Source organism: Podarcis muralis, chromosome 11, assembly GCF_964188315.1.
Source record: "Podarcis muralis chromosome 11, rPodMur119.hap1.1, whole genome shotgun sequence".
NCBI lineage: Eukaryota > Metazoa > Chordata > Lepidosauria > Squamata > Lacertidae > Podarcis > Podarcis muralis.
The window spans coordinates 37,787,840-37,811,526 of record NC_135665.1 but is presented as its reverse complement, the minus strand read 5'-3'; the positions used below and the strand labels follow the sequence as shown (position 1 = coordinate 37,811,526).

General features: G+C 42.9%; 1 protein-coding gene across 2 annotated transcripts in view; it reads right to left on the bottom strand.

The window, feature by feature from the left end:
• ANKDD1B (ankyrin repeat and death domain containing 1B) overlaps positions 1-23,328 on the bottom strand; it is a 35,222-nt gene extending 11,894 nt beyond the window's left edge. The window contains exons 1-11 of one of the 2 annotated variants that reach the window (XM_028749031.2): positions 22,926-23,328; positions 16,761-16,864; positions 14,517-14,615; positions 13,274-13,372; positions 13,074-13,178; positions 11,737-11,835; positions 10,522-10,620; positions 9,998-10,096; positions 7,272-7,370; positions 3,920-4,018; positions 2,215-2,313 (exon numbers count right to left, since the gene is read on the bottom strand). In XM_028749031.2, coding sequence (XP_028604864.2) covers positions 2,215-2,313; positions 3,920-4,018; positions 7,272-7,370; positions 9,998-10,096; positions 10,522-10,620; positions 11,737-11,835; positions 13,074-13,178; positions 13,274-13,372; positions 14,517-14,615; positions 16,761-16,864; positions 22,926-23,109 — 1,185 coding nt within the window. In that variant the 5' untranslated portion in view covers positions 23,110-23,328. Of the gene's footprint in view, positions 1-2,214; positions 2,314-3,919; positions 4,019-7,271; positions 7,371-9,997; positions 10,097-10,521; positions 10,621-11,736; positions 11,836-13,073; positions 13,179-13,273; positions 13,373-14,516; positions 14,616-16,760; positions 16,865-22,278; positions 22,714-22,925 lie in introns of those variants that run through there. The other variant, XM_028749032.2, reaches the window with a different exon arrangement.
• Between the last annotated feature and the right edge of the window lie 359 nt (positions 23,329-23,687).

The following is a 23,687-nucleotide window of genomic DNA, read 5'->3' as shown; positions in this document are numbered from 1 at the left end:
TGATAACACAAGTTCGTAAAAAAGTGAAATTCTTTACTAACAATGGCTGCTTTCACAGTGCTGCACATCAGTCTCTCCTCAGCCAGCCATGGCTGTTCTGTAATCCAAGTACATCCCAGCTACTGACAGTTCAAGGCCACACATAATTCTGTGACTTTACCGGGTTATCTCAGTAATCCTTTTATGTGAGTGGATTTACACGGAAAACAGCTGTCCACAACATAAATCTTCCAGAGTTTCCATGTGCTAAAGAGCTAAAGCCGTGTGAGAGGGAAATTCATTCCATTGCGTTAGGTGTAATCTACCCTAGACTTACGACAGCGGTGCCGGTGGCACCAACAGGGGCAGAGAGAAGGCAGGTGTATGCCTTACCAAGGGACAGAAGCATGCTCCAAGTGCAGTAACATGAGAATGAAGAAGAGCTTGTTGGATCAGGCCAATGCTCCATCTACTCCAGCATCCTGTTCTCACATTGCCCAGCCAAACACCTCTAGGAAGCCTGCAAGCTGGATGGGAGCATAGCTGCACTTTGCCCACTGGCAATTCCTAGCAAATGGCATTCAGAGACATGCTGCAACAGAAGCCTTTGCCCCACAGAATGAGGGTCACACTAATAACCAGAACAAACGTATGCATATTTGCTTGGAAGCAAATCCCATTATGATCCGTGGGACTCACTCTTTGAAAGTGTGCCTGAAAGACATTTCACCATTTCATATCTAGGATTGGTCCCTAGTTTTACATTAAAGGTAAAGGGACCCCTAACCATTAGGTCCAGTCGTGGCTGACTCTGGGGTTGCGGCACTCATCTCGCTTTATTGGCCGAGGGAACCAGCGTACAGCTTCCGGGTCATGTGGCCAGCATGACTGAGCCACTTCTGGCGAACCAGAGCAGCGCACGGAAACGCCGTTTACCTTCCCGCCGGAGTGGTACCTCTTTATCTACTTGCACTTTGACGTGCTTTCGAATTGCTAGGTTGGCAGGAGCTGGGACCGAGCAACAGGAGCTGACCCTGTCGCAGGGATTCGAACCGCCGACCTTCTGATCGGCAAGTCCTAGGCTCTGTGGTTTAACCCACAGCGCCACCTGCGTCCCTGTTTTACATTAGGTCATTCCAATCTCTTATTTTTGAAAAATCATCATCATCATCATCATATATTTATTTCTATCCCACCTTTTTCTCTGACAGGGACTCATTCCTTTGGTACCTAGATAATGTTCATCTTGCTGGATCCGTGTCACAGAAAGCACAATGCACGAAAGCATTAATTGTGGCCAAAAAAGTTATTGCCGAGTCTTGGTTGGGCTACTCCAGATTTTTTACTTAAGGCGCTGCATAATAAATTCAAGTAACATTCTCTTCTCAGACACTCCACCAAATCACTCCTATTGGGCCTGCCTTTTAGGTCAGTAACTTAAATGTGAATGGATAGGCTTAACTTCCACAATAGAACTTGACTAATTCAGCTTTAATAGCCTGGGCCTTGGCTCCCATAGAAGCATTCAAATTGGCTCAGTCATCTATGCATAGAATGAATTACATGGCTTCATCCATGCAGACATTGATCTGGGTTATTTTATTTTATAGCATTTATAATATTTCAAAAATCTCTAAGGTGTTATGTATGATTCAGGGATCATGGATTATTTTGCTCCCAGGAAGCCACAATCTGTAGCTAAGACTTGTTCTTAGTTTACTGATCATGATTTGTTTGTCTCCTTGACATAACGCAAAGCCAGGGACCATGATTTTTTTCCTCCCCATGCAATTCTGAGGAGAAAACCCATTAACTATAGATTACCATGACATGTGAACTGGACCAGTGTGACTTACATAGCTTTGTATTTTTTTATATTTGGGGAATGCATGTCCCAATAGAAAGAAAAAGTTTAGATGCATCAAGGCACAATTGGATGAGAGGCTTCAAAATGGCTGGTAAATGGAACCCAATGAATCAGAATGTGAAAGTGTTTCTCTGAAAAGGAGTATTTTATATCTCGCTCAGTCTTTCAAAAAGAAAGAACAGTAAGTACTGTATGTTTGATCTCACAGGTTGCTTACTATTACCATGCACTTGTAGGTTTTAAGAGAGAAGTTAAATCAAGAGTTATATATATATCAGTGGGTGATATTTGAAAAGAGCAGCCTGTTCTACAGAACAGGACATGTAGAGCAATTGCATTTTCACATAAACACGAACAACAGAAAGTACCTTGTCCACAATTTTCAAGTCACAACCTGCCTTTAGCAGCATTTCAATTACTTCCACATTTCCAAGGTCTGCTGCCAGGTGTAAAGGTGTTTGATGTCTCTTGCAGAAATAAGACAAAGCAGAAGAATGTTATCAAGGAACGTCCTCCACTAACAAAAACATGGCGAAAAAGTCAGTTGGTTGTACAAAGCTAAGTTCAACTCAGAGCAGACCCATTTTGATGAATGGAACCATATTAGTAATGTCCGTTGCCTTCAATGGGCTGTATTCAACATAGTGCTAAAGAGAACGTTGCAACATCAATGGAATGTCCTCCCTGCTCTCCTCCCCCATGATTCCCTAAATCTGTTCTAGGTAGACTTGGGGATGGCACAGGACACACAGGGTGGGAAAGCCTATTTCACTAGCACTATTCTTCATGCGAGTGCTAAGAATGGAAGGACCTGTCAATTCCAGTTGTCTCACTTTCTCACTTTTCCCATTTTAAATTTAGTTCTCCACATCCTGCAGCAATTTGTGATTTTTTAAAAAATGAAACCTTATGAAAATTCATCAACATTTTTGTGTGAATTTCTTCTAACTCACACAATTTTGACTAATGTATACATTTTTCCAAGCAATTTGTTCCAATCGAACGGATTTTTGTATGTTGATTTTCACTGATATCTTCGTTTTTATGCGCACTTTCCCCTCATATTTTTTTGCATTGTTGTAAACATAGTTTGTTTGAGAACTGTACTGCAATATTCAGTTAAGTGCAAATTTCAAAGGATGCCTCTGTTTTGGTTCCCATGTTGTTTCAGAAAGTGCAGATCTGATATATTTTGCTTTAAATGTGTACTGAATTCCTCACAGCAAAGAGGCCTTGCCTGAATGTTAGATTTATATGGTGTAAATTGGGTTCCCCCAAAGTCACTCCATTATTCATTTTATAATGCAATCCTATGAATGGTCTACTCAAATGTTCTAATCTCTTTGGGTTCTTGCAAGAACATCTCTTCCCCACACCAATGATCCAGCAGATATTTTGATATATTTTCTATCTGGGGTCTAGGAATATGTCTAAAATAAGTTCTTGATCTCAATTTAAAATGATAAATGTGATGTTGACCCATTGTTTTAAATACAAATTGTGCACCAAAGCACAGGGTTTCAAAAGAAACAGGGGATTTCCAGAAACAGTAAGTCATTTGGGGAGGGAAACCTAGCTTTCCCCTGACAAATGTAATTATACTTAATTGATGCACAAAGAGAAGATGGTGCACCTGTAAGGTAGACACTTATGAGGAAGGTAGGTAATAAATCCTGCCATCTTCACAATAAAACAGGCTGGAGATATTTCCAACAATGGCAGCTGGAGGAGGGAGGGGAAGATTTCTAAGGAAAGGTAAGATACAGCCTTGCATATATACTGCATACAAATATTTGCTGGCTGGGACTGATGTAGTCCAAACTATCTGGGGGCACCAGGTTGACAAAAGCTGTTTTAGACAGTCGAGGTCTATGCTATTAAAACAGGCAAATGTGATGAGAATACAGAATCTAAGTGCATCCTTTGACATTATCAAAGTACTGTAGTAACTGTACAGAGTAGTCACTTGGCATGTATCAAGCCAACTGATAATTTCCCCATCTTATTACAAATATAAGAACGTAACGCAGTTAAGAAAATATGAGATTTCATCTTATAAGCACAAGTTCTCACCTGATCGAGCGAGTTTATATCATGGTTAGCTTCTATTAAACTATTTACCACAGGTAGGTTATTTTTTAAGATAGCCAAATGGAGTGGAGGACTCTTTTGCTGTAGAGAGAGGAAAAATTTGTTACAACAGCGTGATGAAAATGTCAAACCCAAGCATTCTTGTTCAGAAGAGATATTGCTTGACCACATGTCCACACTTCAGGAAAAAATAATCCTTTGAGTAGAAGGAAGCCAAATTATTTCTGCCAAGAGAATTACGTTTGCCAAGTGTGCTAGCAATAAAAAAGTGTTATTTATAATGAACTGCAATGTAACAAGGTGATAAATGTGATGATAAATGTATGTATGTCAAAAGGAAGGCCCAATTAAAAACTGAACTCTTCAAATCCTGCTTTAAGTGTTTTTACTTAAAGGTTTTTTAAATAGTGGCTGGCCAATTGGTTCTTTCAAAGAGCTTTTGACAAAGTACCTCACCAAAGACTCCTAAGTAAGCTCAGCAGCTCATAGAATAAGATATGAGGAGAGTTCCTCTTTCAGATCAGGAACTGATTACCGTACTTTTCCGTGTATAACACACCCCTTGTATAAGATGCCCCATAGTTTGGGGGACTCAAAATTAAGAAAATGGTCTGAACTGGGGTCTGAACTGCTTGCTCTACTTAAACTTCTGCCATTGTTTTAAACCGCTGTTTTTCTCTCACTGACACCCTCTGCCTCCTCTGCTCAAATTTATGCCATTGTTTTAAACCGCCATTTTCCTCTCAGTGTACCTCCCTTCTTGCTGTACTCAATCTTCTCCCTCTTTCCTTAGCTGCCTTCTTTTTTCCTCAGCTTGGTGAAAGAGTTAAAGGATGCAGAGCCCTCAAATATTCCATAGTACTTTCACATAATGTATTTAATTCCTGGTGTTATGTGTTGTTAATCAACAAGAAGCTCCAACACCCATCCACTCAGTCTCCAGCTGAACAGGCTGACAGGCTTGCTCTTAAGATCCTATTGATCTGAAAAACACAGTAACATATACCAGCATGGGGCCTGTGTGCAAATGCATTTGCAGAATTAGAACAGGAGGGAGGAGGATGCATGAAAAGAGGTGTAATGGGGAGTTGGAAAAAGGAAGAAAGAGATAGGGAAAAGGGGGTGAATGTGATAATGAGTTGCGTCATCAAAGAGGAGCTGCAAAATATGAGAGAAGCAAACAGGTGCAGCCCCTAGTATGTACATTCATATATATACTCAAAGCAGGGTTTGCAATGTTCCTTTTTTACTTGTTCTATCCCCTGACAATACAATAAGATAAACACTCTGCTAAGGATGCAAATATGATAAAGGACAGGATATAAATGTAATAATAATCTATCAGCAAAATATAGGCATTTTCATGTAGCCTAAAACTGGGAGGGGGGAATAAATTAGGTAAAATGTTAATTAGCTACATAAACTAAGTTATCTTCTCAGTTTTTTCACTAAATTTTCCATGTTTTAACACACTCCTGAGCCTTTCCTCAATTTAATAAAAATATGTTTTCATGCCAGTGATACATACCATACGACAATAATAGATTCAGTCTCAACATATTCCCTCTAGGAATGAAACCTGGATGAATTTTATCTACCATTAACAGCTGGTGGGAAATTAAGTAAATAAAATTGTACATCAGGGCTAGCCAAGATTTTAAAATGTGACGAAAAGCTTTTAATAGCAAACAAAATATGTTTCTCAGATGATACCAGCAAGAACTAAGTGTTTAACCACAAGAACTCTATGAGAGTTGAATCTAATGCTGATGACTTTGTATATAATCTCAGCTCCAAATGTGTTGGAATACAAACATGTTTCTCTTTCGTTGATAATAAACGTGTTGATTGTACATATACAACTGGCTGTAACAACAGGACAGGAACATACGGTCCTTTTCATAACAGTATCACTCTCCTGCAGGAAGCTCTGCGTAGGTATTTCATTTGGAAATGTATGTGTTCTGATTTTTTTAAAAAAAATGTTGATGCTATTAGACACAATCCTGACACATTTAATTTTCACTGATTTCCATGAAAGAGTCAGACACATGCTAAACTCATTCCCACTGAAACCAACAAAGCTTAAGACGTTTTAACTTTAATTGGCTAGTTCTCATTATTTATACAATTTTCAGGAGAAAAGATAAATTTTAAAGGGAGACTGCAGTTTGAAACCATTGAAGTACAATTCATCAACAGCCTTGATGTTGTCAACTGTGACTTATCACATTATGGCCTAGTTTGCACCTAACCCTAAGGCACAGTTGACATTAACTGTAGTTAATAAACCAAATATTTAAGGCTGATGTATCTGGCAGATGTGCAGTTAAACCTTGGTGTATTAAGTCACAAAATAGTTAAAATCACTAGCAGGAACAGTCATGCCTTTAAATTTTGCATGGCTTTGTAGCTTTGGGGCAATGACAGTTCCTTAACCAGATTGGCACAAAATGCTAAGCTATGGTTAAAATTAACTAAAGTTTATAAACTTTATATAGGATTTGGCCGTAAATGATCTGGAGCCCCAAGAACAGCCCAGAATAACAGGTATGGAGGATCTAGAACTGTGGGGGGGGGGGGCTGACAGGGATCCCTCCCTGCAGAAAGACAGCTCAACATCTGAAGCAGAGGCAAAACGACCCCTGAGCCCCAAACGAGACCAGTCAGGATGAGTGCTTTGTTGCAGAAGAGGACTCCTTGTGAGTAAAGGACTAATCAGGAGTAGGGCCATCCTCGCAAGGACACTCTCTGCAGAAACCACTAAGAAGTTGCAGCTGGGGTGTGTGGGATGGCAGTCTGGAAGCTATGGAAGATTTGATGTAAGGCTGAGAGAGCTGCTACTAGCACTGTGTCCAAGCCTCTGGTGACCTGCACCGCTCTTCTCTGGTGACCTGCACCGCTCCTGTTAGAACAACTGCTTGCCTGGATTTAGGATCTGAATTAGCCTTGGATGTTGCTGCTATATGTGCCCACAATATCCTTTGTTATCTGGAAGGTCCCCTGCAATCTGGGATCCAACTGTAAAAGGGCACTTAACCTTTAACCATAGTTAAACATCTGGGCTTGGCTCCCACATAATGCCAAGCTGTGGTTTAATAAGCCATGCTTTAGCATTATTTGCAAACCAGCCCTGTCTGTGTTAGCCAGCTTACCAATGTAAGGATGTCTGTATTATCAGCAGCAACTCCTTTGTCAATGACCTACCTTCAATAACGTAATCATCACTGCCTGAACTTTCTGCATTTCATTTCATGACCTTGTACCACTCCGGCAGGAAGGTAAACAGCGTTTCCGTGCACTGCCATAACCTGATTTTTTTAAAAGTACTCACCTGAGGATGCACTCCCAGATCTATATTTTTATTGATAAGAAATGTGACCAAAGCTGTATGTCCATTCTGGGTTGCTATTTGCAATGCACTGGTATTGTGCTAAAGAAAAGACAATGGAGAGAAGTTTCTATTTCAAAGTAATTTTAAAAATAATGTTCTTTGAAGATATTTCAAGAAGCAGGTGAAATGATTAAGGAAACCAGTTTGCCACCATTCAGAGAACATGTTCTCTGGCTACAATCCACAAAGCTCTACCTCCAATGGCAGAGGAAGTACCGTATTTTTCGCCCTATAGGGCGCACCGGCCCATAGGACGCACCTCGGTTTTTTGGGGGGGGGAAATGAATAAAAAAAAATGAATAAAAAAAAAACAGGACCTCTTCTGAAGGCGGGCGGGGGGCGAAAGTCTTTGCTCCCCCCCCCCCCCGCCTGCCTTCAAAAGCCGTCGGGGAGAGCGGAGCGTTCTCCGCTCTCCCGGGAAGGCAGGCAGGCGGGAGCAAAGTCTTTCGCCCCCCGCCCGTCTTTAGAAGAGGTCCAGGACCTCTTCTGAAGGCGGGCGGGGGGCGAAAGTCTTTGCTCCCCCCCCCCGCCTGCCTTCAAAAGCCGTTGGGGAGAGCTGAGCGTTCTCCGCTCTCCCGGGAAGGCAGGCAGGCGGGAGCAAAGTCTTTCGCCCCCCGCAGGCCTTTAGAAGAGGTCCAGGACCTCTTCTGAAGGCGGGCGGGGGGCGAAAGTCTTTGCTCCCCCCCCGCCTGCCTTCAAAAGCCGTCGGGGAGAGCTGAGCGTTCTCCGCTCTCCCGGGAAGGCAGGCAGGTGGGAGCAAAGTCTTTCGCCCCCCGCCCGCCTTTAGAAGAGGTCCAGGACCTCTTCTGAAGGCGGGCGGGGGGCGAAAGTCTTTGCTCCCCCCCTGCCTGCCTTCAAAAGCCGTCGGGGAGAGCTGAGCGTTCTCCGCTCTCCCGGGAAGGCAGGCAGGCGGGAGCAAAGTCTTTCGCCCCCCGCCCGCCTTCAGAAGAGGTCCAGGACCTCTTCTGAAGGCGGGCGAGGGGCGAAAGACTTTGCTCCCCCGGGACGGCAGCGTTTTAAAATCGCCCCGGACAGCGGAGAAGTCCCCCGCTGTCCCGGGGTTTTTTAAAAACCTCTCCGCCCCCCTGCCAGGCTTCGGAGCAGCCTTCCGAAGCCTGGCGGCGGGAGGAGGTCCGAGGACAGTGGGGAAGACGCGCTTCCCCGCTGTCCCGGAGATTTCCCTATGGGCTGTCGTCTTGCGAAGCAAGCCCATAGGGAAATTCGTTTTGCGAAGCGCCTCCAAAACGGAAAACCCTTTCGTCTAGCGGGTTTTCCGTCTTGCGAGGCGTTCGTCTTGCGGGGTACCACTGTATTTGGTGAGGCTTACCGTAGTTTTCGCTCCATTACACACATTTTTTTCCTCCTAGAAAGTAAGGGGAAATGTCTGTGCGTGTTACGGAGCGAATGCTTCCCTCCTCCGTGGTTTCCAGCGGGAGAAGAGCCACTGAATGGGAAGGAGAGAGGCACAGAGTGCCTGCTTCTTTAAAGGAGCAAAGCGGGAGGGGAGGGGAGGAGGGAGAGAAGCAGAACCTGCTTGCTCCTGTCCAGTTGTGTAAGCGGCTCCTGTCCAGTTGGCTCCTTTAAAGCAAGCAGGCTCTCTGTATCTCCTCCAGCTTTGCTGGAAATAGCAGGAAAGATTTTCAGCTCACTAAGGGCGGGGGGAGGGGAGGAGGGAGAGAAGCAGAACCTGCTTGCTTTAAAGGAGCCTACCGGACAGGAGTCGCTTACACTCTGGTAGGCTCCTTTAAAGCAAGCAGGCTCTATGTCCCTCCAGCAAAGTTTTTCAGCTCGCTAAGGGGGGGGGGGAGAGGGAGAGAAGCAGAGCTTGCTCCACGCGTGCTCCTTGTCCCTTGAGTGCTTTTCCTTCCCTCCCCACTTAAAACATGGTTACAAAGCACAGATCCACATGGATCCTCAGGATTTTTGCACTGGGTCACCCCAAATTCACCATCAGATCACATAGCATGTCCATGGCTACAGCTTGCAACAAAAAAATCATGCACCCACTGTTGCCTGGGGCCGCAGTGGTGCAAAAACGTGGTTACAAACATGGATCCACATGGATCCTGAGGATTTTTGCATTGGGCTACCCCAAACTCACCGTCAGATCACATGTCTGTGGCCACAGCATGAACCACAAAAATCATACATCCACTGTTTCGTGTAGAATATTTTTTTTCTTGTTTTCCTTCTCTAAAAACTACATGCATGTTATGGTCGGGTGCGTGTTATCGAGCAAAAAATACGGTACTCTAAGATTAAGGGACGCGGGTGGTGCTGTGGGTTAAACCACAGAGCCTAGGACTTGCCGATCAGAAGATCGGCGGTTTGAATCCCCGCAACGGGGTGAGCTCCCATTGCTCGGTCCCTGCTCCTGCCAACCTAGCAGTTCGAAAGCACATCAAAGTGCAAGTAGATAAATAGGCACCGCTCCGGCGGGAAGGTAAACGGCGTTTCCGTGCGCTGCTCTGGTTCGCCAGAAGCGGCTTAGTCATGCTGGCCACATGACCCAGAAGTTGTACGCCGACTCCCTCAGCCAATAAAGCGAGATGAGCGCCACAACCCCAGAGTCGGTCATGACTGGACCCAATGGTCAGGGGTCCCTTTACCTTTACTTTACTCTAAGATTGATGATATAGGATAGGAGTCTAAGAATATCAACATACTTTGTTGGAAATATTGATGTCACTTCCGGCTTCCAATAACAGATCGGCACACCCTTCGTGGCCTCCTTCCACAGCTAGGTAAAATGGGGTTTCACCATTCTATAACGAAACAATACAAAAGGTTTGCACTTGTATTATAGACAATGCAATGGTTCAATCTCAGACATGGCTGAGGGGGAAATGCTTGATTTGAGCCACAATGGTTTCCTCCGGTTCCTTTGCAAATGGCACCATGCTCATTGCCCAGATTAAAACCAAATTAGACACCAGAAGCAGATGAAATGGTGGGCAGTGGTGTTCACCTGGCCTCCAGGCAAATTTCTCCAAGTAAGGAGAATAAGGCTATTATTTTTTAGGTAAAAACCTCTGCGGCGCAAAACCCATCTCCAGGTAAGATTCCCAAAGTGATACTTCCATGAACATACATGAAAGATGTTATAGGTTGACATCAATGTGTGTATAGATACATGAACAAATCTTGCAAATTGTGGCCACGTGCTTTGTTTTTACATCTTTATGTTTACCTCATTTAACTCGTTTATTTCTTTCCACTCTTGAAGAAGAACTTCTACCACCTCACTGTGACCATTTTTAGCAGCCAGGTGCAATGCAGTGTTTCCTTCCTGTAAAATAACACATACAGAAATAAATTATACACATATAATATTCATTATCACCACTTAAATATCCTTGGAGTAAACAAACTCCAGAGCACTGCTCACAAGTCTATATGGGCACTATGCAATCTGGAATAGAACACAGCATTTTGAGTGCAGGTTATAAAAGTTAATCTCAATTTTCCCACCCTCCTTTTATCTATTCCTGTGTCTCTAATGGAATGGAAAGATTTAGGGATCATGGAAGGGTGTGATGCAAGAATCAAATGCCCTAGCTGACAGGGGTAGGCAGAATCCAAGCTAGTTAGATATATTTTCTTTTATATATAAAAAAAATCCAGGTGGGGAAAAAATACTGTTTGAGTTACAGAACATGGTGTTCCATATTCCAAGGATAGGAATTTGTTTTCAGAATTAGAAGTGAACTGAGCTTTCACACAAGAGTCCACTCCTGGTTAGCTTTATTCATTTCAGCAGTCCAATTTATATAGTAATTGTTGTTTTGCTGTTGCTCTTGTTAAACAATTGGAAGTTAGAAACCCCTGCTGTTGTACTGCAAATCAGAAAGAAATCTACCAGTGGATGCCAATCTACCATAGGTTTTTCCCCTACCCTACCAAAGTTGGAAAAAGGGTAAAAATACATATTTTAACCAACATTAGTTTTGTGTACTATAATATACAAAATACTAATCATGTTAATTCAGTATATTTCACCAAGTAGAGCCTTTTACATAAAATTAATTGGTTCAGTGCTTATCAAAAAATGGAGCACTAATTCTGAGCAAGATAATTTAGAACTAAGTTGATACAGATACAATGTTTTCTCACATAAGCGCGGCTACTAATAAACTTAAGTTTGGTGTGAAAATTGTAAAAAGGAACAGTGGCATACAAATATTCTAAACAGATGGATAAATGTAGCAGCATGGTATATTAAATGGTAAAGTGAAATTAAACACTGTTCAATCTATCCTTTCCCCCTCTTAATTGCCAGAACTCACAGTGTTTTAATACAGCGTTTAACATGGGTAAGAAAGTACAGCTTTTAGTTGGAAATGCCACTCATTGCAAAATACCCAAAGGCAATAAGTATTTAATGGAATTCTTGTGATAAACTTACATTGTCCTTTTCTGAGGTGGATAAGTTAAGGGAAATCAACTCGTTGGTCATTTCTACATGGCCCATTTCAGCTCCGACAAGGAATGGCTTCCTACCTTTCTAGGAAACAGTAAATAATTAAGGTGTCAGTTTGGAAGTAAAAAGCTCTTGTAGAAATTTTGTTAAGTATTACAGTGCCCTTACAAACGCACACACCTATATATGTGGCTGCAAACACCTATACAATTAATGATACATAACTGCTAAATACTTGGGTCCTAGCTCCACCGCTCCAAAACTTGTCAGTACCAGAAACAACAGAGGAGAAACTGGGCAACTACTATCATGGATAGATATGATGTGGCAACATAATATATAAATGATGTAGTCTCTCTCTGGAAAACCTATATTGAGTTGGGAACCTGTGATCCTCCAGATATTGTTGGTCCTCACTTTTGATCAGCCCCAGTCACCATGGACCAGGACTGTCTTACCCATAGGCACCAGGGGTGTGGGGCACCTGGGCGCTGAGCTCTCAGGGGCGCCAGGCCGAGAGTCTGGGGCCTGAGAGTTGAGTCCAGGGAAGAGCCTGCCCGTTGGTCGGAGCACCACGGTGGGCATTTCTGCTGCAAGCAGCTCTGCACCGCGAGTTTGGGGGTGACCGAGCCAGTGAGACGCTGAGGCGGCCGGCCAGCTCCGCCTTCCTGTGTGCCTGGGACTGGGCAACCTGGGAGGGGCACCGGGTGGATCTTTGTACCCTGGTACCGCATTTGCTTAAGACAGTCCTGCCATGGACAATGGTCAGGGATGAAGGGAGTTGTATTCAAACAACATCTAAAGGGCCACAGATTCACCACCTCACCACAGGCAAAGAGGTAAAGGAAGAGAACTTTAAGTATTGATTAGCACAAGTCCATAATTGATATAGAACATGATACGGTGCCCGTAGAGAGACTTAAGAAGATGGGCAATATCATCATGATGTTAGGAGAAAAAGATAAAAAGAGCAGCCTCGGCCCAGTATACCTGAAGGAGTGTCTCCACCCCCATTGTTAAGTCTGAACACTGAGGTCCTCCAAGAAGCGAAGTTACAAGGAACCAGGCAGAGGGCCTTCTCAGTAGTGGCGCCCTCCCTGTGGAACGCCCTCCCTTCAGATGCCAAGGAGATAAAGAACTACATAACATTTAGAAGACATCTGAAGGCAGCCCTGTGACAAGCACCACAAAGGAAATTTTACTGTGACTATATGCATAGTTATCCTAGATGTTTTTTTTAAAAAAAATATTCACAAAATTTACTAATGCTATCCAGAAATATCCACTAGCAAATAACCCATAGTATAGTATATGCATGGTACCTCATCAGGCTTATTAAGATCCATCAAGTGAAGATCTTGGATAAAATAATCCACTATTCTAACATTATTGTTCCGGGCTGCAAAGTGCAGGACATTCATTCCCTCCTAAGGAAAAGACAGAACAGATTAGTAAAATGGAATAAAACATTCTTCTGTTGTGAAAAAATCTTAATGCTGTTTTATACCCACCACTAACAAACCTTGTTCTTAGCTTTTTGATCAGCGCCTGCTTTAATCAACATCAGCATTATGTCCAGATTTCCAGACCACGCAGCAAGATGAATTGCAGTAAGTCCATGCTCCAAATTTTAAAAAAAGAACAATTAAAATGCAGTTAAGTCGCAATGCAATTCCAAACTGCTCTTTTCAATTTATACTTTGCGGCATTACAGTGGTACCTCAGGTTAAGTACTTAATTTGTTCCAGAGGTCTGTACTTAACCTGAAACTGTTCTTAACCTGAAACACCACTTTAGCTAATGGGGCCTCCTGCTGCCGCTGCGCTGCTAGAGCACGATTTCTGTTCTCATCCTGAAGCAAAGTTCTTAACCTGAAGCACTATTTCTGGGTTAGCAGAGACTGTAACCTGAAGTGTATGTAACCTGAAGCGTATGTAACCTGAAGCGTATGTAACCTGAGGTACCACTGTATATAGTTAACGGACATGATAAATGGGGATTAGCTCTTAAATTCTACAGAATTCGTACAACGTCACTTAAACCTGGGAGCAGTGTGTGGGTTCTTTTGACAGCGTGTATGTAGCTCTTTTTAAGTATTTCATAACCATTTTAATAAAGCTGTACAGTAGGTCAGCATTGTTTGGCATAGGAAGCTGAGGCTAAGAGATGGAGGCCTCTCCATGTAGGGAGTTCATGTGTGAGGTGACATTTGAATCAAATACTTAACAATTTTTATTGCACAAACCATTTTTTTAAGTTCATATATTATTTGTAGAGCTACCCTTAAAAAGCACTCACTGATCCCAACAACAGTCTGTTTACTTAATTCAACCACAGAAAAGTATCTAATAGCAATGATGTAGCAATGAGTGCATTTTTTTCTAATTCTCCCGATACTATTATTAAAAAATAGCTACTTCTAAAGACATTATAGGTTAAAAGTCAAATCCATCTTGTTCTCTCTCTCTCTCAAAAAAAAATTAAAAAATCTTAGTACGCATAGACCTAACTCCTATGTTATTTGACATCATTTGCAAAGCAACTTTCAAAATGTAAATGTAAGTGGGACAATTTAAAAAAAACTAGTACGGTAATTTCACTGCCCATCTAGGTTTTCCATTTAAAACTGAGACAGCTCTTGATTTTGCCTGATATAAAGCAACCTTTGACATTTGTGCTCTTTTTTTTTTCTTGCTTGAATGTGTTTAAACTAGCAAATATTTGTCTGTGTCAACAATAAAAAAGAACTTTTTTTTTTTGCATACCTTATCTGCTACATCAACTCTGGCTTTGTGATGGAGGAGAAAGTCTACTGCAGATACATGATTTCCTGCAACAGCAAAATGGAGTGCTGTGCGCTTCAGCTAAAATAAGAAAATAAAAGTGACAGAATAACACTGAAGAGCTTTAAATCTTCTGGTCAGTAATAAAAGCAAAATTTTCAGCATCTAGACATTCCCAAATTTCAATTCCTTTTCTTTTAGTGCTGGTCAACAACAATTTGATTTGGATTTTCATTAGAAAATTATTTTCCCACAAATATATGTGAATGATGATACCTTTAAATATAAAGAGTACAATAAACTCAATAGGCTCTGCCAAGCAGGTAAATATTTGTAGATAACAGTCTGTGGAAAAGTAAAATATTTGTTCATAAGGACGCTAATTAATATATGCAAATAACATTGTTTTCACAGGTCCACTGCCAGATGCCCAGATAAGAACAGAGGTACCAGCAAACTGTTCTTAAGTGCTATGCTACCATTTCCGCATAAGTGTTGACATTGCATTGTGTGTTTATGACATTGCTCTTAGCCCAAGCTGCTCTTATAACCCAGCGCCTTTAACAGTTGTATGGAAGAGGGAATTTCAGCTGGTGCAGCTTGGGCAACAAACTCCTCCTCCTCCTCTCTTTCTTTTCAATATTTTTATTCCGCTCTATCATACAACAATATCACAGCCGTTTACAACAATATAAAAAAATCCAAATCCAAACAATACAATCAGAAGTTACAAACAAGTTAAAAGCAAAAAGAAATTAGAAACAAATAGGAATAGACCATTGAGGATGATGCTCAAATTCTTGCTCAAATTCCATGTTGTACATGAGTATTAAAGGATCAGGTGTCCTATCCTGTTCTTTTACCTCTCTTAGTTAGTGGGACACAGGTGGCGCTGTGGCTTAAACCACAGAGCCTAGGGCTTGCCGATCAGAAAGTCGACGGGTTCAAATCCCCGCAACAGGGTGAGTTCCCATTGCTCGGTCCCTGCTCCTGCCAACCTAGCAGTTTGAAAGCACATCAAAGTGCAAGTAGATAAATAGGTACCGCTCCGGCGGGAAGGTAAACGGCGTTTCCGTGCGCTGCTCTGGTTCGCCAGAAGCGGCTTAGTCATGCTGGCCACATGACCCGGAAGTTGTACGCCGGCTCCCTCAGCCAATAAAGTGAGATGAGTGCCGCAACCCCAGAGTCGGCCACGACTGGACCTAATGGTCAGGGGTCCCTTTACCTTTACTCTTAGTTAATTTATGATCCCGCCCTTAGGAGATTCCCCCCCCCCCCCCCAAGACTGAGGATACTCAAGATCACAAAGATTAACCCTCCCACTTTTAACACTAGAATGTCACTCTGAAGAAAAATGTGTGTGTTTCTGGCATTGGGGAATCAGGACAGATTAGGGATTCTGCTGGTTTACCACCTGCAGAATTGACAGAGCTGGTCTGAGTTGACAGAGCTGGTCTCAGAGGTGGTGCTGAGGACTCTCAGACTGCTGGGTCTGGAGGACTTTAACATCCATGCATGGGCATAGCCAGGATTTTTGTTAGGGGGAGAAGGACTTTGCTGGGGGGGGCAGAACTTTTGTTGGGGTGGCAGAACCGACGTGATTGGTCACTTAGTTAAGTGTTTCTATTGTTTAACTTGATCTGGGGGGGCAGCTCCCCCCCCCAGGCTACGCCCATGCATCCATGCCAAAGCGACTGGCTCTGGGGTGGCTCAGGACTTCAAGGCTCCCATGATGTATAATCAAGAGTCTAAATTAGTCTATCTAGATGTCAGAAATCCAAGAAGCCCTCATGTGAATTGGACAACAATAAAATTTAATGTCTCATTTAGGAATATCCAAGCAGCATATACTGGGCAGGATCACTTTTACAGAGTAAGCAGAATGCTTTGATCAATGAGGTCCATGGAATTTGACATGAATTTGAGTACGGCCTGAATTCTTAGTAGTCAACATGGCAATGCACTTTTTGCAGTCTCTTGAAATAAAAGTTGTTTAAAGAAATAAGAATATCCTTACTGGATCATAGCAAAAGCTGATCTAGTCCAACTTTCTGCTTTCACAGTGTCTAACCACTAGACTCTCCTGCTCCCCTCTTGTGATCTCCAAAACACATATTTGAAACATTCCCTTTAAGAGTAGTGTGTTGCAGTTAGGTAATTTTAGGCTTTGGAAATGATGGCGTTGCGGGGGTTCCCTGTTCAGATGGCAATGTGTATTATACTTACACTATTTACAGCATTAATATTAATTCTTTTCTTAAACAGTCTTTCCATCGTGTCCAGATTATTAGTTTTAGCAGCATGCTGAAATTCTTCTTCGTCTGGTAGCACTGCAAAACAAAAAGCACGGGACTTTTGAAATATTAAAAGAAATGGTCACAAAGTTAAATTCATGTGCTACGTTTTTATCCCACCTTTCTGCAGAGTGGTGGACAGTGGTCCTTCTTTCCTTCTTTCCATTTTGTAATGGGAAGGGCCATAGCTCAGTGGAAAAATATTTGGCTTGAACACAAAAGTTCCTGGGTTCAATCCCCATCTTCTCCAGGAGCAGCATTGAGAAACCCCTGCCTGAAACCTTGGGGTGCTGCCAGTCAGTGTTGGCAATACCAAGTCAGATGGACTGATGGTCTCACTCGGTATAAGACAGCGTATTATGTTCATCATAAATCTGTGAGGTGAGTAAGAATGACTGATGCAAGGATATCTAGTGAGCATAATGGTGTAGTGGTGATTTGAACTCAGGTCTCCCTGATACTAACCCAACATGCTAGTGTTGGGCTGGCCTCAACTAGAGCCAGGGCTTTTTCGACTGTGGCTCCAATCTGGTGGAACGCTCTGTCACAAGAGACTAGGGCCCTGCCGGACTTGACATCTTTCCGCAGGGCCTGCAAGACAGAGCTGTTCCACCAGGCCTTTGGTCAGGGCACAGCCTGACTCCCCCCTTTGGCAATCTTCACAGAACTCTAGCCCAATGGTTGCTATCAATTTGATTTGAATTAATTTTATAATGAATGATTTTAGAATGTTGTACTATTTTATTGTTGTTAGCCGCCCTGAGCCCAGCTTCGGCTGGGGAGGGCGGGATATAAATAAAATTTATTATTATTATTATTATTATTATTATTATTATTATTATTATTAGTGCTCATGCCACATACCACTGTTATATTTGTATATTTCATGCAGCGAAAATTAAATATATAACAATTATTTAGTATATAATAAATAGTTTATAATAAATAAGTGAAAAGGAGATTCAAAAGAAAAGAGGTTTTAAAAGCCAGATATTTGAGTGGACCTGTTAAATCTGACCACAGTACAGAAAACAAAATAGCACATACACTTTTACTTAAAAATGTTCCTATAAGAGAAAGAACAAGACAGAGTTAAGGCTGAACCACAACCACAGAGGTGGGTTCTACTGGCACAGCAGTGCTTCTGTTACTAGCCTGTAAAAACATTCATTTCCACCCTCACTAACAGCAACCAGAACCAAATTGTTAAGAAAACAATGGTTGTGACTCTACAAGGACCTCAGTTTAATGCTCTGCTTTATTGCATTTATTTGAAGCACTTCATTAATGCAGAGAGTGCAAGAGATCACTTCATATTCTATTGATATTACACACATGAAAGAAAAGAAAAAAGGGGTGTTTGCTTGATTCTGGTCAAGGAGGGGAAAGGCAAATAGACCAGACAGACTGGTACTTCAGCATTCTCCCTTTCATGATGAATTTGATAGTGCCCCTTGGCCTACATTCCCTGCTTTCAGCCTGGTCTCCTATTCGCAAAAATAAGCCAGAGGAAAGAATAAGTAGGTAATTTAAAATATTCTATGGGAATTGTTTATATTTGAGGTTTCATTACTGCAGAGGCAGATAAAAAATAAGTACTCTGGCTTGGACAGAAAAAGTGCTCCTAAGAAGCAATTTCGTACAAAGATTACCATAATAAAAGACAAAAGTGGAAAGGACCTAACAGAAGCTGAAGACATCAAGAAGAGGTGGCAAGAATACACAGAGGAACTATACCAGAAAGAAATGGATGCCTCGCATACCCCAGGTAGTGTGGTTGCTGACCTTGAGCCAGACATCCTGGAGAGTGAAGTCAAATGGGCCTTAGAAAGCACTGCTAATAACAAGGCCAGTGGAAGTGATGATATCCCAGCTGAACTATTTAAAATTTTAAAAGATGATGCTGTTAAGGTGCTACACTCAATATGCCAGCAAATTTGGAAAACTCAGCAGTGGCCAGAGGATTGGAGAAGATCAGTCTACATCCCAATCCCAAAGAAGGGCAGTGTCAAAGAATGCTCCAACTACCGCACAATTGCACTCATTTCACACGCTAGCAAGGTTATGCTTAAAATTCTACAAGGCAGGCTCAAGCAGTATGTGGACCGAGAACTCCCAGAAGTGCAAGCTGGATTTCGAAGGGGCAAAGGAACCAGAGACCAAATTGCAAACATGCACTGGATTATGGAGAAAGCTAGAGAGTTCCAGAAAGATGTCTACTTCTGCTTCATTGACTATGCAAAAGCCTTTGACTGTGTCGACCACAGCAAACTATGGCAAGTTCTTAAAGAAATGGGAGTGCCTGATCACCTCAACTGTCTCCTGAGAAATCTCTATGTGGGACAAGAAGCTACAGTTAGAACTGGATATGGAACAACTGATTGGTTCAAAATTGGGAAAGGAGTACGACAAGGCTGTATATTGTCTCCCTGCTTATTTAACTTATATGCAGAATTCATCATGCGAAAGGCTGGGGTGGATGAATCCCAAGCCGGAATTAAGATCGCTGGAAGAAATATCAACAACCTCAGATATGCAGATGACACAACCTTGATGTCAGAAAGTGAGGAGGAATTAAAGAACCTTTTAATGAGGGTGAAAGAGGAGAGCACAAAATATGGTCTGAAGCTCAACATCAAAAAAAAAAAGAAAATCATGGCCACTGGGCCCATCACCTCTTGGCAAATAGAAGGGGAAGAAATGGAGGCAGTGAGAGATTTTACTTTCTTGGGCTCCATGATCACTGCAGATGGTGACAGCAGCCACGAAATTAAAAGACGCCTGCTCCTTGGGAGAAAGGTGATGGCAAACCTAGACAGCATCTTAAAAAGCAGAGACATCACCTTGCCAACAAAGGTCCGTATAGTTAAAACCATGGTTTTCCCAGTAGTGATGTATGGAAGTGAGAGCTGGACCATCAAGAAGGCTGATCGCCAAAGAATAGATGCTTTTGAATTATGGTGCTGGAGGAGACTCTTGAGAGTCCCATGGACTGCAAGAAGATCAAACCTATCCATTCTTAAGGAAATCAGCCCTGAGTGCTCACTGGAAGGACAGATCGTGAAGCTGAGGCTCCAATACTTTGGCCACCTCATGAGAAGAGAAGACTCCCTGGAAAAGACCCTGATGTTGGGAAAGATGGAGGGCACAAGGAGAAGGGGACGACAGAGGACGAGATGGTTGGACAGTGTTCTCGAAGCTACAAACATGAGTCTGACCAAACTGCGGGAGGCAGTGGAAGACAGAAGTGCCTGGCGTGCTCTGGTCCATGGGGTCACGAAGAGTCGGACACGACTAAACGACTAAACAACAACAAGAAGAAGAAGCAATATTCCAAAAGCCGAGAGTTTAAAGTATAATTTGCTTACTACTATGAGGATGTATTTGTTTTGGAGGAATGGCTTAATGCCACATCAGTGTTTCCTGCATCCTGGGTTGTGGTCTAAACCACAGAGCCTAGGGCTTGCCGATCAGAAGGTCGGCGGTTCAAATCCCCATGACGGGGTGAGCTCCCGTTGCTCAGTCCCAGCTCCTGCCCACCTAGCAGTTCGCAAGCACGTCAAAGTGCAAGTAGATAAATAGGTACTGCTCAGGTGGGAAGGTAAATGGCATTTCCATGTGCTGCTCTGGTTCGCCAGAAGCGGCTTAGTCATGCTGGCCACATGACCCGGAAGCTGTCTGCAGACAAATGCTGGCTCCCTCGGCCTATAGAGTGAGATGAGCACCGCAACCCCAGAGTCATCCACAACTGGACCTAATGGTCAGGAGAACCTTTACCTTTACCTTTACGCGGATGTATTTGTTTTGGAGGAATGGCTGAATTCCACATCAGTGTTTCCTGCATCCTGGGTTTCCTGCATCAAGCAGAATGTAGGACTAATGGTCCTAATAAGGACCCAGCTCTATGATATGAATGAATACAGCCCTAAAGGAGCCTTGTAAGAAAAAAAAATGTATTGCTCTGAATTGTTTAAATTATTTAATTGAGGTATAGGAGATATCAGGGAGGACTGGGGTTGATTAAGAGGGAGTCAAAGCAGGTTGAAGGAAAGTATTATGGCTGGAAACTTTAAAAAAATAAAAAATAGCCTTCCAGGACAATAATATGCTTACTTAACAACTAGGAATAAGCCCCACAAGACACTGACTACAGAGGGTGCATTCAGAACCCCATCTTAATACTGCAAATGGGTCATTCACATAACACAAATAGGCAACAGGTTGGCAACTTAATAAAAAAAAACCTTATCAGATTTTCCATGTTAAAAAGGAAATCTGCATTAAAGGGGAAATGTTTTTATGTCTACAATGCCATGTGGGCTGCTGAAAAAAAATGAATACATGACGAGCACCCATCCCATAATAAACACCAGCATGGAAGTACCCCTAGTAAACATGCAAAGGACTGTACTATTAATGAAGCATAGAAAGGAATGTGATTGAAGCTAACTGTAACCACACAGTAATAATAACTGCCACAGTAGATGTTAATTTGTATTTTAGATATTTACAGCACAAAATATCCACATTGACTCCAAAGTCAATCTCATTCAGTTCAACGTGGCTTTCAGGACTGGAGCATTATACTTTCCCATTGCTGTAGGGTGTTCTAAGCTGATAGGGTAAGGTATACATTTTTTAAAACGAAAAATTAATTTTCTCAAAAGTAATTCCACATTCATGTTCCTCTTGCTGAGATAATATGTGCACTGTTTCCATTTTCACTTTTTATGAAAAATGATAAACCATAGCCCAGTGTTTTTCAAACCCTTTTCATGTGGGCCTCAGTGTCACAGTCTGCCCAGTGCCTCCTCAGTTGCCTAATAATAATAATAATAATAATAATAATAATAATAATAATTTATTATTTGTACCCCGCCCATCTGGCTGGGTTTCCCCAGCCACTCTGGGCGGCTTCCATAAAAAACCAAAGATACAGTGAAATATCACAGATTAAAAACTTCCCTGCCCCTTAGCTATGCCATAGCGCCTTTTGGTTGGACTTAATGCCAGCGCTGAGTACAGATGGCTGAGAAATGGAGAAGTTTGGGAAGGGAGACCAAAGTCTTCCTCCTCAGAGGGGAAAGGGCCAGAGTAGGTGTTGAAAGGGGGAAATATACAACCAAACAACCATCTCTGCCTGTATTTGGCTTAAGGAAAAGTGAGCTGTGGAACTCCTTGCCACAAGGGAAACATTGCAGGAAATAATTTAGCAATTTCCAAAGATGAATTAGGTTATCAGTAGAAAATGATGTAATGGCTTCTTGATTGTGCCAAACTGCCTCCATCTGGTGAAAGTTCTGTTCCTGCGTGACCAGCGGACATCAGAAGTGGTCTGCCACTTTTCGGCTGCTTGCAATATCTATTTATCTGCCTTATAGGATTATTATAAATATTACTGAAATAATGTCAGTGAAGCACTTTGAACTATATGAAAGCGGAATTATTACCAATTTCCAGCGGGAAAGTGGTGGAGGGAACGCATCCCAGAATATGCTGACCTTTCCTCTGCTCTTCCGGTGTTCCAGGACTGATCCCTGTTACTGAAAAACTTTTCAGGAGTCGACTCCTGCTTTTTATACCCTACAGAAGGGAATTTCTGAAATGGGAAGGAGGGAGGAGCTACCATTCCTTCCCGCTCCAGCTGGAATTGATTTATGTAGTTCAACCACGTAGATGCGTAAAAGCGCACAATGCAGGCGCGGAAGGAATTGCTGCTGCCTGTTGTAAGTTGTTTAGAGAATTTACCAACATAAAACTAATCCTCTCCTGGCGCTTAATAGAAATTACGGTTTTTGTTTGTCTAAAAACAAGCCCTCGCGAGCTGCTGCTGACAAAAAGAAGCGCGCTTTCTCAGCCAAGGGCGCCTCGACGCCCGTGAAAAGCGCAAGGAACCAAAGGGCCCGTCTGCGCCTCTGGTCTGCCTTTTCCCGCCTTCCGCGGGGTGGGAAGGGCCGCCATCTTCGCGGGGCCGGCTGCTCGGCTGCCAGTCATAATCATAACGCCAGGGGCTTGTCGGCGCGGTGCCGAGCTGCGCCCTCGCCCTTCCCCGGAGGGGCACCTCCTGAGCCACCCGCCACACAACAGCAGCACTCACAGGTCCCCGCGTTCGCCGCCTCTGCTGCCGCCGTCGCCTTCGGGCTGCTGCTTTCTTCTTTGGGACTCCGGTTCAGAAAGCCCATAAAATCAGTCAGGCCTTTCACTGCGCGGTTCCAGTTTTCCTCCATGGCGCTGGGCGAGTGTGTGTCGCTTTCGAGGGGCGACTCCCTGTCCACAAGCATCAGCTGTGTGTGCTTTTCTCCGTCAACTAGATAAGAAATATGGGCTACCGTCAGTCCTAGGAGCTAGCAAACAAAGGAGGACCTGAGAAGTAGGTGACGAGGGTGACTAAGAGCTGGTCGGGTTCGTAGAAAGTTTGTTCCTGCCCTTACATTGCCTGCCCGCAGCCAGTTGTCGTGGTCGGAGGATGGGCAGACTTTGAAGTGAGACACGAGTGTTGCAAACTGAAACAATACTGTAAAATGGCAAGATTCATACACCTAGATGCTAATGAGTGGTAGGCGCATCCACTGAAATCCAAAGACAGGAGGAATCAGTTCTGGTCGGACAAAGAGTCCTGAGAGATGTAATTAAAAACATTTATTTTTTGCTCAGGACCACCAAAGGCGAGCTGCTTGTTTTGCATTGGGAAATGTGGCATATTTAATATTGTTAAGAATTTGGGGCGGGGCGCAGACTCCACATTCTAAGATTAGTAAAAGGTAGAATTTAGCTAGTATTTGCCAGGGCAGTGAAAAATACAGGCTGGACCAGTTCTCCTGTTCAGGAGATCACTGATAGTGATGGCATTAAGAACACA